Here is a 13,222-nt window from a genome sequence, read left to right as displayed (position 1 = left end):
GGATGCCAGGGCGAATTGCAGAGGTCTTTAAAATGAAGAGTCAAAACTGCAAATATTGACTCTTTTGCATAAACTTAATGTAATTATCAATAAAAGCGTTTGACACTTATGAAATGCTTGTAATTTTACTTCAGTAAACCATAGCAACATGTGACAAAAAGGTCTTAAAACACTGAAGCAGCAAACTTTGTGAAAATCAATACTTGTGTCATTCTCAAAACTTTTGCCCATGATTGTACATACTGGATATTATAGAAAATACATAGTATATTGTGACTGGATCACTCATAAATAACTTATGGTATGAATTTATTTAAAAGAAAAAATAGCGCAGGGCACTTATTTATATAATTGCACATGCACTTATTTTTGATATTGTGTATATTTTTGAGATAGGAAATAGTTATTTCTGAGACCAGGGTAGAAAATGTGTTTTTTCTATTTAGCCATTCTAGAGAAATGCATTATGTCTGATGTATATATCTGATACAATGAGCCTTGTTTACAAAGCCTTTGGTGTATTGTGATGTGGGGAATTGGCTTGTTTGGGGGTGTCTTGTTCTGTGGGAATGTGTATTCGGCGACTGTCTGAAGAAGGTATTCATGTCAGTTAGACCTTTTGACTTGCTAGTATGTATCCTGCCTCTGAAATAAGACAAAGGATATCACAGCAATGTTTTTAAGAATTTCAAAGCTAAGTGTAAATATTATTGGCTTTGCAATGCATGTAAATCCATGTTTGTGTAAACAGGTTATATTCTGATGTTAAAAATAGCCTGTGTCTAAACTGTATAAAAGGCACTAGCTTGTATTGGAAGTTTGTTCATCTGATTTTCATCTGACCTGATCACTGGTACCTCTCCAACCAGTGTGAGAGCAAATAAACATCACTTGCTTCAAAGACCTACTTGAAAACATATCACTTCAGTATTGCTGTATTCCTGTGACCTGCAGATTAGACCCTAAATCTAATCCGTTCTCCAGCTGTCTCTGAGGATTGGACCCAAGCTTTCCGGTACCACAGCTCTGCCTGCTACCCAGCAGCCCTGGTCAGTGTGACAGACCAGGGAGGATCCATCCACAGCTTCCCTGATCCATAGTAAGCGGTCAGGAGTACCAGCCCAGGTACACCAGTAATGAGATACGCTAGCAGCGTCAGTTACCCAGAAGAAACCTGGTTCTGGATTTCGGTATAAGAGTTCAGTGGTGGCAGCTTTTGTAGGCCCCTCCTAGTACGACAAGAGGGCGCATTTTGGATAACAAAAAGGAACGGTGGCAAAGTAAGCCCAGCCGGTTCCCAGCAACAACAGACAGGGTGGCATAGGCGGTCCATCCTGTCACATATATATTATATACATACATAATGAACGTGCATACATCGGTCAGATATCCATGTGCAGTTGGCAAGATCATACATGAAGTCACAGCCCCTGTTTCTCAGCCCCCCATGTTCCACCTAAACCGGCTACTGCAGCTACTCTCTGTGACAACCAAGCAAAATTTTAGCTCCACCAGAAACTTGGACACTTCCATGAGTAACAATGCTAGATTACACATTTCCTCTTACACACAGAACAGATTCCTATAAATAAAAACAAAAATGTGCATTTAACAAACCAGGGGGTAAATGTATCATACCCCGGTTTTGTCAACTCCCGCGAGTTCCGTGTGCTCGCAGCTTAAATTTAAAGCGGCGCTGCCTTGTAAAGGAAAACTTCCCTTTACAAGGCAGCGCCGCTTTAAATTTAAGCTGCGAAGACACCGAACTCGCGGGAGTTGAAGAAACCGGAGGTTGATACATTTACCCCCAGATTATAATTATTCCAAGTGATGGAGGTTGGACTTGGAAGTAAAGTGTAATAATTACACATAATTAAAAACAGTAAGTCAAAAGCCTGGGATGGACTTGGGTCCTCCTTTTTCCTGCACAGTGCCATTTTTCTAACCCAAAATCTTCAGTTCACAATACTTATGTTTCCATCAGCTTGAGTTGTTTGGAAGCTTATTCACACCGCTACGGTTCTAATGCGCATTTCACGCACTAATTAACAGTAGCTTCCCGGCTTCCTATTGGTCCTTAAAATTTTCACTGATATTCTGCTGTCATAAGGGTGAATACATCGGTGTCAATTTAATTATAAATTGGAAAATTAAAAACAAAAAAATACACCATGTTTAGGCCAATTCTGGTCATTCGCCATCCTGTGGCTCACTCCTCTGTCCTCCATAATACATTTCACCTAAGCAGTGCTGTGCCTGTACCAAAACATACACAATAAGAAAAAAAAAATCACTTTACATTCATACAAGACAATAAATGTGGTCCTGTGCAGTTGTGTAATCAAATAAAGCAAAAAAAATGCATTCTATGTATTCCATTCATTATATAGAAGAGTAGGGTGCATAGATTAATACAAGGTAAGCAAATCTAACTGGGGTAGTTGCATTATGTGAATGAATTGCTATCTGCGAGATACATCTGTAGGGTTAATGGAGAGGATCCTGCCTAGGAGGTAAAGGGGTTAAGGATTTCCCAGCAGGCCTCTGTCCAGTGATACAGCTGATGCATTGAGGATAAGGAAGGGTGAGGCTGTGGAGAGCATACAGTGGAAATGAGCATGACTTCCCTTCATTTGCAGTGAACCAGCAAAATCGGCGTCCTTCTATGTCACGTATTTGCAGATTAATCAACACGATGTATTTTATCTATGATCCAAAACGTGATTTAGGTACGACCCAGATGGGACTCGAACCCACAATCCCCAGCTCCGGAGGCTGATGCCTTATCCATTAGGCCACTGGGTCACCGCATGTCTGCCAGCCTTACAGACGTTTCTTACGTCTGATGAAAACATTATGTAAATTGAAAGTTCCACCCCCTGGAACTTTTTAGCCAATCAATAACGAGAATCTGGACTGCGTGAGATTGGAATTGAGGACAGCGATGCAGGACAGAGCTTGTAACACGTGACTGGTATCTCCATCTTGTGGGTCTGTGCTTTATCTGATACATAGGGAGCATGTCATATAACTTATACATTGTGTCCATCTAGTGACCCTGTGACAAGGAGCTGACAATCTAGTTGTATAGGAACCATATCCTGTTACAAGGAGCTGACAGTCTAATTGTACAATGATCAGACCCTGTTACAAGGAGCTGACAATTTAATTGTACAATGATCAGACCCTGTTACAAGGAGCTGACAATCTAGTTGTATAGGAACCATATCCTGTTACAAGGAGCTGACAGTCTAATTGTACAATGATCAGACCCTGTTACAAGGAGCTGACAGTCTAATTGTACAATGATCAGACCCTGTTACAAGGAGCTGACAATTTAATTGTACAATGATCAGACCCTGTTACAAGGAGCTGACAATCTAGCTGTATAGGAACCATATCCTGTTACAAGGAGCTGACAGTCTAATTGTACAATGATCAGACCCTGTTACAAGGAGCTGACAATTTAATTGTACAATGATCAGACCCTGTTACAAGGAGCTGACAATCTAGTTGTATAGGAACCATATCCTGTTACAAGGAGCTGACAGTCTAATTGTACAATGATCAGACCCTGTTATAAGGAGCTGACAATGTAATTGTACAATGATCAGACCCTGTTACAAGGAGCTGACAATCTAGTTGTATAGGAACCATATCCTGTTACAAGGAGCTGACAGTCTAATTGTACAATGATCAGACCCTGTTACAAGGAGCTGACAGTCTAATTGTACAATGATCAGACCCTGTTACAAGGAGCTGACAATTTAATTGTACAATGATCAGACCCTGTTACAAGGAGCTGACAATCTAGCTGTATAGGAACCATATCCTGTTACAAGGAGCTGACAGTCTAATTGTACAATGATCAGACCCTGTTACAAGGAGCTGACAATTTAATTGTACAATGATCAGACCCTGTTACAAGGAGCTGACAATCTAGTTGTATAGGAACCATATCCTGTTACAAGGAGCTGACAGTCTAATTGTACAATGATCAGACCCTGTTATAAGGAGCTGACAATGTAATTGTACAATGATCAGACCCTGTTACAAGGAGCTGACAATCTAGTTGTATAGGAACCCATATCCTGTTACAAGGAGCTGACAGTCTAATTGTACAATGATCAGACCCTGTTACAAGGAGCTGACAGTCTAATTGTACAATGATCAGACCCTGTTACAAGGAGCTGACAATCTAGTTGTACAGTGATCAGACCCTGTTACAAGGAGCTGACAGTCTAGTTGTACAATGATCAGACCCCTGTTAAAGAAATTAACACTACGGGCTAGATTTACTAAACTGCGGGTTTGAAAAAGTGGGGATGTTGCCTATAGCAACCAATCAGATTCTAGCTTTCATTTATTTAGTACATTCTACAAAATGACAGCTAGAATCTGATTGGTTGCTATAGGCAACATCCCCACTTTTTCAAACCCGCAGCTTAGTAAATCTAGCCCTACATGTATATAGTGATCCGAGTCCTGTCCAGAGCGGACTACTAAATGGTGTAATGATATACAGACCAGATACAAGTGACGTGTACCTAGTGTGCAGAGAGAGAGAGAGAGTGTATATAGTATACATATTACAGTGTAACTTGTATATACACAGTATATATACAGTACTAGGGTTCGCCTGTCACTCGGACCAGACAGTTATAGCCTCAGTGTACGGCTCATCCCCCCTCCCGGCACAGACAGCGTTAATCTCACGAGACTGGAGCCGGCTTCTTTTAAACGAACCAATGAGATTTGTGCTTTTTCTCGAACTGGCCAATAAGAGCGTAGCTCGCCCAGACATTTAAAACCCAGCTGCCGGGAGCACGCCGCATTCTGGCTTCGGAGAGAGGTGAGTGAGCTGGTGGTGATGGACGGGGCTCCGGGCCTGGAGCTGGGAGCAGTGTAGGGGGTCATATAGCGGCTGCAGTGTGTCCGGGGGACGGACATATGTACCAGATGACAGTAATGCTGGATGGGTCTGACATGGGGCAGGTATTAGTGGAGGTCAGCATGTGCTCACTGCCTTACTAACAGTTGTCGGAGGGGGCATCGTGTATCTTTCTAGTACTATAGGGGGTCACATTATTACACAGAGGTTATAAGGTCGGGAGTATCTGACTGTCGGACAGCAGCATATGCAGGGGCTCTTCCTAGTGTCGGGATAGTGTTACTATACTTGGGTCACTGGGATGGGTAATGGGGATGGAGTTTCCCGGATGTTAGTTGAGCAGTGAGTGCTATGAGCGCTGGCTTAGTGTCGGGATATATAAGCTATTCCCGGCAATGAGTCAGTTATTGCGGGTAGCTGTTGCGGCGGGTGCCCTGCTGACATAGTGGTGGGTGGGATCTGTGGGCGATTCTTAGTTTGGTGGGTGTATTAGGGGACTTGTTGGTACTGCTGTGACCGCTCTGCATGCCGGCTGTTGCACCTAAGCTTCCCAGCCTGTCGGCAGTTTAACTTAACAGCCTGTAAATGTGAGAACATCCTGTCCCATTGTGCTGTACACAAGGGTGGGGATTGGCTGTATATCCACCCAGGCAGTCATAAAGGTGGGGTGGGTAAGAGAACTGACTGAGACCCTTATAGTGTTCTCTCTGCTGGGGTATTCCTACTGATGGTGGTTACTAGTAGTGTTGAAGTTCATCTGGGATTGGGACTTAATGAAAGCGAGGACCCTTGTTCTGCTTGTGCACTAACCTGGTTTACCTTTCTGCAGATAGAGATTTGTTAGTGTCTCAACTACATACTCTAAACATGTCTAACAATGAGAATGCAGTGGCCCGCATCAACCGCTTCAAGAACAAGGGAAAGGATACCACAGTGAGTAGTGAGCTGCAGGCCTGGGGGGGGGGGGGAAGGGGTACAAGGGTTCCCACACAGCCTGACTCTTATTACCTTTGCAGGAGATGAGACGTAGGAGGGTGGAGGTGAATGTGGAACTCCGGAAGGCTAAAAGGATGACCAGATGTTAAAGAGGAGAAATGTCAGCTCCTTCCCGGATGAGCCAACCTCTCCGCTACAGGAAAAGGGCCAGAATGGACAGGTGAGGCTAAAATTGTGTTTGCATATAAAATTTCTGCTATATGAGAAGCGCACCTTATGACCAAATACCATGTAGCCCTGTGATGTTTCTATGGGACTCTTAACACCAAATAACACTTTTACAAAAAGTACCTTAATCAGACATGCAATAAAACTGACTTTTAGCTTGTTCTCTGTGGGCTAGAAAGTGTTAGGTGGGGTTAATCTCTAGTGTAGGTGGTTAGGTTTGTTTCCAAAATTTAGACGTCTGGTAGACTAAACAGCAGCCCTTGGGTGATGGGTCTGCTGAAAAGAATTAAGGGACATACTAGTAAATAGCATGGGTTGGCTTTTAAGGTAGAGATGACTTTCATGCTGTTACTGTGCAGTTATATTAAACAGCATGAGCTTCATGTAGGGCAGAAGTGGACCTAACTTGATTGGCCTGTTGCCCAGACTAAAAGGTTTGTGTGTGTGTGTGTATATATATAGTACATCTCACTGTTTGTTTTCAGACCTCTACCCAGTGGACTGTGGAGGAAAATTATCCGTGGCATGGCTAATACCAGCATGGAGATACAGCTGCAGTCTACTCAAGCTGCACGGTAAGTGGATCCCATTGTCACAAGATAAAGTGAATTTTATGGGACTTATCACACAGCAATTGTAAACCAATGGCTTCAAATCCACATGCTAGTTAAAATGAAGTCTTAAGGTGCAAATGTATGTTGGAATTCAGTCACTTAGAACAGACCAGCTGCAAATTTGGGCCATTCAAATACTCATTCTCCATGCAATCCTCCTTTATTCTGAGAAGGTGGTGTCTGCCATCTTGCCTAATGTCTCCACAGAACAGTGCCCCCCACTAGACTAGTGTTTTATTATAGTAATGACCTTATTGTAACTGATCATCATTCTAAAGGTGGTTTTCTTAAGGTTACAGCAATGATTAATATATAAATGTTACTGTATGTACACTACAGGCTGTTTATACACTAAATTCAACTCCTGAACTTCACAATGACTGTCCAGTTGGTGTAGTAAACTACACATTGGGGGAATTGAATTCACCCCCTAATTCCTGCGGCGTTAAAACTATTACGGTAGTTTTAGCCTGGCTTTCTGCTCGAACAAAATGCCAGAGTTGAAACTACCATAATGGTAATGCACATTATCGTAATGTGCAGGCTGCATTACTTTTACCTGTAACATGGCCAATTTAATCCCCCCATTGGGTCTGAAGGGCCTAGTCATCTGAAAAGAACACTAAGCCATGTAACCCTTAAACCTGTCATAGTCAAGACAGTCATATTGGTGAAGGAAATGTATACAATATAAAACTGCTAGCAGCATGCTTCAGTGATGTCATGGATTCACACTGAATCAATAGGCTGCCGCCTTGTAAGTATCTTAGCAAGATTGATTTCCTTCATTGTGATGGGGTATAATTTAAGTCCGTATTCATTTTGTATTCGGAAGTATAAACTTAAAGGAAAGGTGTTGTGATAAGCTATCTGACTTGTTAATCACAACAAATCCTCCTAGGCTGTCTAAAATATTAAAATCCCACTGATTATTAAACAGTTCTGCGACCACTAATACTTGGTTCAGGAGCTGACATTCTTGGAAGGCTTCAGCTACTCTGACTTCACCACACAGTCAACTAACTCTTAAATTATCTGCTTTAAATGTAGCCTTACAAAGCCAATCTGACACATGAATCCCTTAAGACACAGTACAGTAAATTGAGATTATTAATGACCCTCACAATTCTTACTGAATACCAAATTGGAACACAGAAATGCAATTCCCAAACCATTTCTTAAATGGAAAGAGATGCTCATGTACCTCAGGTTCTGCTGCCTGGGTGAAAACTAGAAAATAGATAAATTCTTGTTAGCTGACCCCTGCCCCTTCCTAAAAAAACCTGACACGTTTAGTCAAATTATTTTAAATAAAAAATTTAATAATTGTAGCAATGCACTAATCATAACCCCCACCTGTTTTGTAAGATCAATAAGACAAAGGAGTGGGTATTTTAATGTGACTTGATTGCATTGTGCTTAGGTCTTTGTGTACATTCCCTACAAAGAGAACCTAAACACTTTTCCTGAGGTCCTCCACAACTGTCCTCTGTAGGCACAGCGTCTGGGCTGGCCATAAACCATGGATGACGTGCTGTTCCTTAGTCTTTATATAAACATTCCTGACAGGACCCAGGACTTGGATTCTGCATCCATCAATCCCTGTCTTACTTGGTTGATTTACCATAACTTGATATTCCTCACTGCCCACAGGAAGCTTCTTTCAAGAGAGCGGGAGCCTCCCATTGACCGTATCATCCAAGCTGGTCTGATTCCCAAACTGGTGTCGTTCCTGAGCTGTGTAGACTGCAGTCCCATTCAGTTTGAGGCCTCCTGGGCTCTCACAAACATTGCATCAGGCACTTCTGACCAGACCCGCGCAGTAGTGGATGGTGGTGCTGTTCCTGCCTTCATCTCTCTGCTGGCTTCGCCTCATCCCCACATCAGTGAGCAGGCGGTCTGGGCCCTGGGGAACATTGCAGGTAATGCTTCGGTCTTCCACCAGTCCAGTGGTGGTATTCAAATAAATTAACAACCTGTTCTCTGCCCTAATGACTATTTTAAGTGTACAAAAAGATATACCAAAAGGTAGTTTAATATTTCATGCATTTAATACTCAAATAAGAACAATAAGGTACACAAAACTAGATTTAAGTTTTGTGCCATGCTGCTCTCACCCCTTTCACACTGTGCCTTGCTGCTTTTGCTTCCCTCTTCCTCCCCCCCCTTTTTACACTGCGCCTTGCTGCTTTTGCTTCCCTTCCCCCCCCCCCCCTTTTTACACTGCGCCTTGCTGCTTTTGCTTCCCTTCCCCCCCCCCTTTTTACACTGCACCTTGCTGCTTTTGCTTCCCTCTTCCTCCCCGCCCCCTTTTTACACTGCGCCTTGCTGCTTTTGCTTCCCTCTTCCTCCCCCCCTTTTTACACTGCGCCTTGCTGCTTTTGCTTCCCTTCCCCCCCCCCCTTTTTACACTGCGCCTTGCTGCTTTTGCTTCCCTTCCCCCCCCCCCCTTTTTTACACTGCGCCTTGCTGCTTTTGCTTCCCTCTTCCTCCCCCCCCCCCCCCTTTCACACTGTGCCTTGCTGCTTTTGCTTAGTGGATCCTAACACCTTGTGTACCTTTTTGCTTGTTTAAATATCTGATGTCTGACCTAGAACTCTGCTCACTAACGTAACGCCAAAATATTTTAAAACATTCAACTCTTTATGTACTGATGAAATCCCAGGGTTTCATGCTATAGAATAGCTAGAACAGCTTTAAGACTGAATTTGTATCATGGATAAGTAACTTGCCGTCTCCCCTTAGGTGATGGATCTGCTTACAGAGACCTGGTTATTAAACACGGTGCTGTGGAACCTCTGTTGGCTCTACTGGCTGTTCCTGAGCTTTCTTCCCTGCCTGTGAGTAAACTATGAACCATGAGCTCTAATCTTTATGCTTTTGCCCATCGCCTCCATATATCTCCACCATCAATAGATAATGGATGGCATTTTTTTTTTTTTTTCCCCCCCATCCAGACTGGATACCTGCGTAATATTACATGGACCTTGTCTAACCTTTGCCGAAACAAGAACCCAGCTCCTCCGATGGAAACTGTGGGGCAGATTCTGCCCACGTTGGTCAGGCTCCTGCACCATGATGACCGGGAGGTTCTAGCGGACACCTGCTGGGCCGTCTCCTACCTGACTGATGGCTCCAATGACCGTATTGACCTGGTTGTACAAACAGGGCTGGTTACCAGGATTGTACAGCTGCTTGGATGCAAAGAGCTGACCATAATTGTGAGTATCAATGAATGGACTTCCTCTTGGTATTGGAATCAGAAAGCATAATGTCTTCACATGACAGTCGGGCTGAATGGAATGGGGTCTCGAAAAATACAAGGTCTGGTATGTGGGGAACTGGCTTGACTGTTAAGTGAGTCCTGAGGTTTTTAACCATTATGGCATTCTCTAAACACCAACTAAAACTTAGTCCAGAGCAATATACTTGCATGAGGTGTTCAGTTCACTGTCGATGGATTAAATGGTCCCCCCACCTTAACTGTTCTGCTTGTTTAATGCAAGTTGAGTGACACTCTGCCAAATTGAAACATGCACAGTGGTTTTTGAAGCCACACCTGTGAGCTTACAATTCACCTGAATAGGAAGGTGCAAAGCGGTTAAAGCACAGTTCTGCTATTGGGGACATAGTGGATCCAGTGAAGATTATCTGGTGCTACACTTGCCCTATAACTTAAGAGCGCAGCTGGCTATGACTTTGATTATTTTTATATTGACTCCATGAGACTCCCACATGGCACTTTAATTCAGAATCCTCTTGAGAATGTTCCTGTCTGAAACTATTGTAAAATGGCAGTGCAGGGGCGGATCTAGAAAATGTTTGTACCCCAGGCGATTTAGACCCCAACCCCTTTCTGACTTCTGAGGCTGCTGGCGGCTGCACACTATGTGCAGGTACGTTCAGCAGGGACAATGTGATGCCTGACTGCTCTGATTGTGTTTTAAACACAATCAGAGCAGCCGGGCAGCACTGTCACTGCTGAACCGACCTGCACATAGCGTGCAGCCATCGCCAGCAAGCCCCCCACTAAGGGGGGGAGGGATGGAGCAATTGCCCCGATCACCACCCCCTTGGATCCGCCACTGAAGCAGTGCAAAGTGGGGGTTTTATGTGGAGTTCACTGGTGTGAACTGAATAATTGGGTACAGATTCCCACTCTAACTCCTCTTGCGTAAAAGGAAACCTACATTTATGTGTATAACTACTTGTTGGGCATGACTCCACAGGACACTTAAAGGCATATTGAGACTAATGTTTGGTGTGCAACATCTAACATTAATTGTTAGACTCCTTTATTATACAGTAAAAGGTCAGGATTAGTGTTGTATACTTTATTGCCACATGTTTGTTTCTCTGCAGACCCCCTGCCTTAGGACAGTAGGAAACATTGTGACTGGCACAGATGATCAGACCCAGGCTGTCCTGGATGCTGGGGCTCTGACTGTGTTTGCTGAACTACTCTCCTATCCCAAAAACAATATTCAAAAAGAAGCTGCTTGGACCCTCTCTAACATAACTGCTGGACGCCAGGATCAGATCCAGGAGGTGGTGAACCATGGGCTTCTGCCTTACCTCATAGAGATCCTGAGAAAGGTAGGTTGGAGGTGATCAGTAAAACACCTACTAATTCTAAGATGTTGGAATCTTCAGCCACATAGTGTATAGCTGTCACACTTGGCATTAATGCACTATGTTCTGTACAACAAGTAAACTTGTATACTAGCTGCAATGGATCCAATTATGTTAAAATCATTCAGAAGAATTGTAATTGAAAGCTTCACTGGGTCAGTCAATGATTTAATATCTAGTGCTGTGTAATATATAAATATTTAATTGCTACACTTCCTACTTACAGGGTGACTACAAGACCCAGAAGGAAGCTGTGTGGGCCGTCACAAACTACACCAGCGGTGGCACAATCGACCAGATCATTTATCTGGTTCAATCAGGATTAATTGAGCCTCTATGTAACCTGCTTTCTACTAAGGACAGCAAGACTGTGCTAGTTATCCTGGATGCCATCACAAACATCTTCTCAGTAAGTCATTCTTTGATTGTCATGGGGATTCCAGAATTCTAAACGAACTGCTTAATTGTTACTCGGCCTCCAAATTCTAACATGTATGACATTAACCCTGCAGGCTGCTGATAAACTTGGTGAAACAGAGAAACTCTGCCTGATGGTGGAAGAGTGTGGAGGACTGGATCGCATAGAAGCCCTGCAGTCGCATGAGAATGAGCAGGTCTACAAGGCAGCTTCTGCCATCATTGAGAAATACTTCTCCCTGGAGGTGGGTAATGTACAAAAAATGTTTAAACACCCACTGTAATTCCAATTTGGCTGCAGTGACTTAAGAATTAAATGTAGAGTTCCTTAATGTCTATTGCTAGCTGGAAGTCTAGGAAAAGCCCACACACTTCCATATGTGGAACTGCTTTTGTAGTCCTTTTAAGGACACTGTTCACAAACACCTGATTACCACTGCAATGTCTGGATTGATTCCATCCTTAGAGTCTAGAGGGCCATAATGAGCTATAGTCCACCCTGATTGGGAGACTTGACTTGGTGTACTCCCCAATCTAACAGTTGACATACCAGGGCAACACTACAAAATTGGTTTATTGGCCTTATGAGCTCTGGCAGAGGTTCTTAAGTGTCCAAATCTGCCATACTAATGTTGTATTTCCTTGTAGGAAGAAGAGGAGTCTCTGGCTCCAGAAGCCACATCTGAGAACTACACCTTCCAGATGCCTACTGGCACTCATACCACGTTTGACTTCTAAGCACTTTTTCTCACCCATGTTTGTTCTATTTTTCTATGTGACTTGGCACTTTCTATCTGTTTCTGTACGTACTGTGAATCTTGAGTCTTGTGTAAACTCTGTAAATAGTTTTACTTCACACTGGTCTGGTCATGGGACTATCCTGACCTATCTCTTTCCTGGTAATTCTAGTTGACCCTTTTTTTTTACACTAATTACCACTACAATGGTTATCAATGCCTAACAGTCACAAGCTGGATAGTCTGACATCCCTAGTTCTTTGGGTTTTTCTTTTTGCTTCCATTATATAAATTTAGTCCCCAAACTGCCACCATGGATTAAACTAAAATTTGGTGGTTATAGGGCACTTAAGTGCTTTATTATTTTTTTTTTTTCTGATCTTAACTTTGGAAATCCTGGAGAACGTGACATTTTACCTCCAGGTAGGGTTAAGAGGTGCTGCAGGTCCATCTTGAAGTTCCCAGATCTGGTATCTTTGGTTTGTAATGTGACTTGTACAGCCTGCAATTTATAAAACTATGTCTAATAAAATTTTGTACCATAATCACTAGCAGTAATTTATATGTAAAAACATGTGTTCAGTGCATGAGACTCTCTATCATGTAAATGAGTATTAAGTACACACCCACATGCAGAACTTGTTGCAGAGTTGTTCAAGAGACCTGAAAACAAAACTACTTTGTTCCATGTAAGTGGGAGGTACTGCAGAATCAAGCAAGTATAAATAAAGTAATTTGTGCTGGGCACAATACAGGACTACACTCAC

The 13,222-nt window shown here is 43.0% G+C and overlaps 1 protein-coding gene and 1 non-coding gene across 2 annotated transcripts; one reads left to right on the top strand and one right to left on the bottom strand.

The window, feature by feature from the left end:
- Positions 1-2,732: 2,732 nt before the first annotated feature.
- On the bottom strand, positions 2,733-2,805 carry TRNAR-CCG (transfer RNA arginine (anticodon CCG)). Its single transcript has one exon. It is a non-coding gene; the product is annotated as a tRNA-Arg (tRNA).
- Positions 2,806-4,789: 1,984 nt separating this feature from the next.
- On the top strand, positions 4,790-13,000 carry KPNA2 (karyopherin subunit alpha 2). Its single transcript, XM_075178012.1, is given in 13 exon segments — positions 4,790-4,852; positions 5,721-5,824; positions 5,908-5,953; positions 5,956-6,047; positions 6,541-6,567; positions 6,569-6,630; positions 8,323-8,591; positions 9,415-9,509; positions 9,627-9,890; positions 11,032-11,265; positions 11,528-11,710; positions 11,814-11,963; positions 12,367-13,000. Coding segments are annotated over 12 exon segments (1,578 nt in total). The 5' UTR covers positions 4,790-4,852; positions 5,721-5,758; the 3' UTR covers positions 12,457-13,000.
- Positions 13,001-13,222: the final 222 nt, after the last annotated feature.

The sequence above is a fragment of the Mixophyes fleayi genome, chromosome 6, assembly GCF_038048845.1.
Source record: "Mixophyes fleayi isolate aMixFle1 chromosome 6, aMixFle1.hap1, whole genome shotgun sequence".
Lineage (NCBI taxonomy): Eukaryota > Metazoa > Chordata > Amphibia > Anura > Limnodynastidae > Mixophyes > Mixophyes fleayi.
The sequence above is the reverse complement of the archived record's forward strand: the minus strand, read 5'-3'. Positions and strand labels throughout refer to the sequence as shown.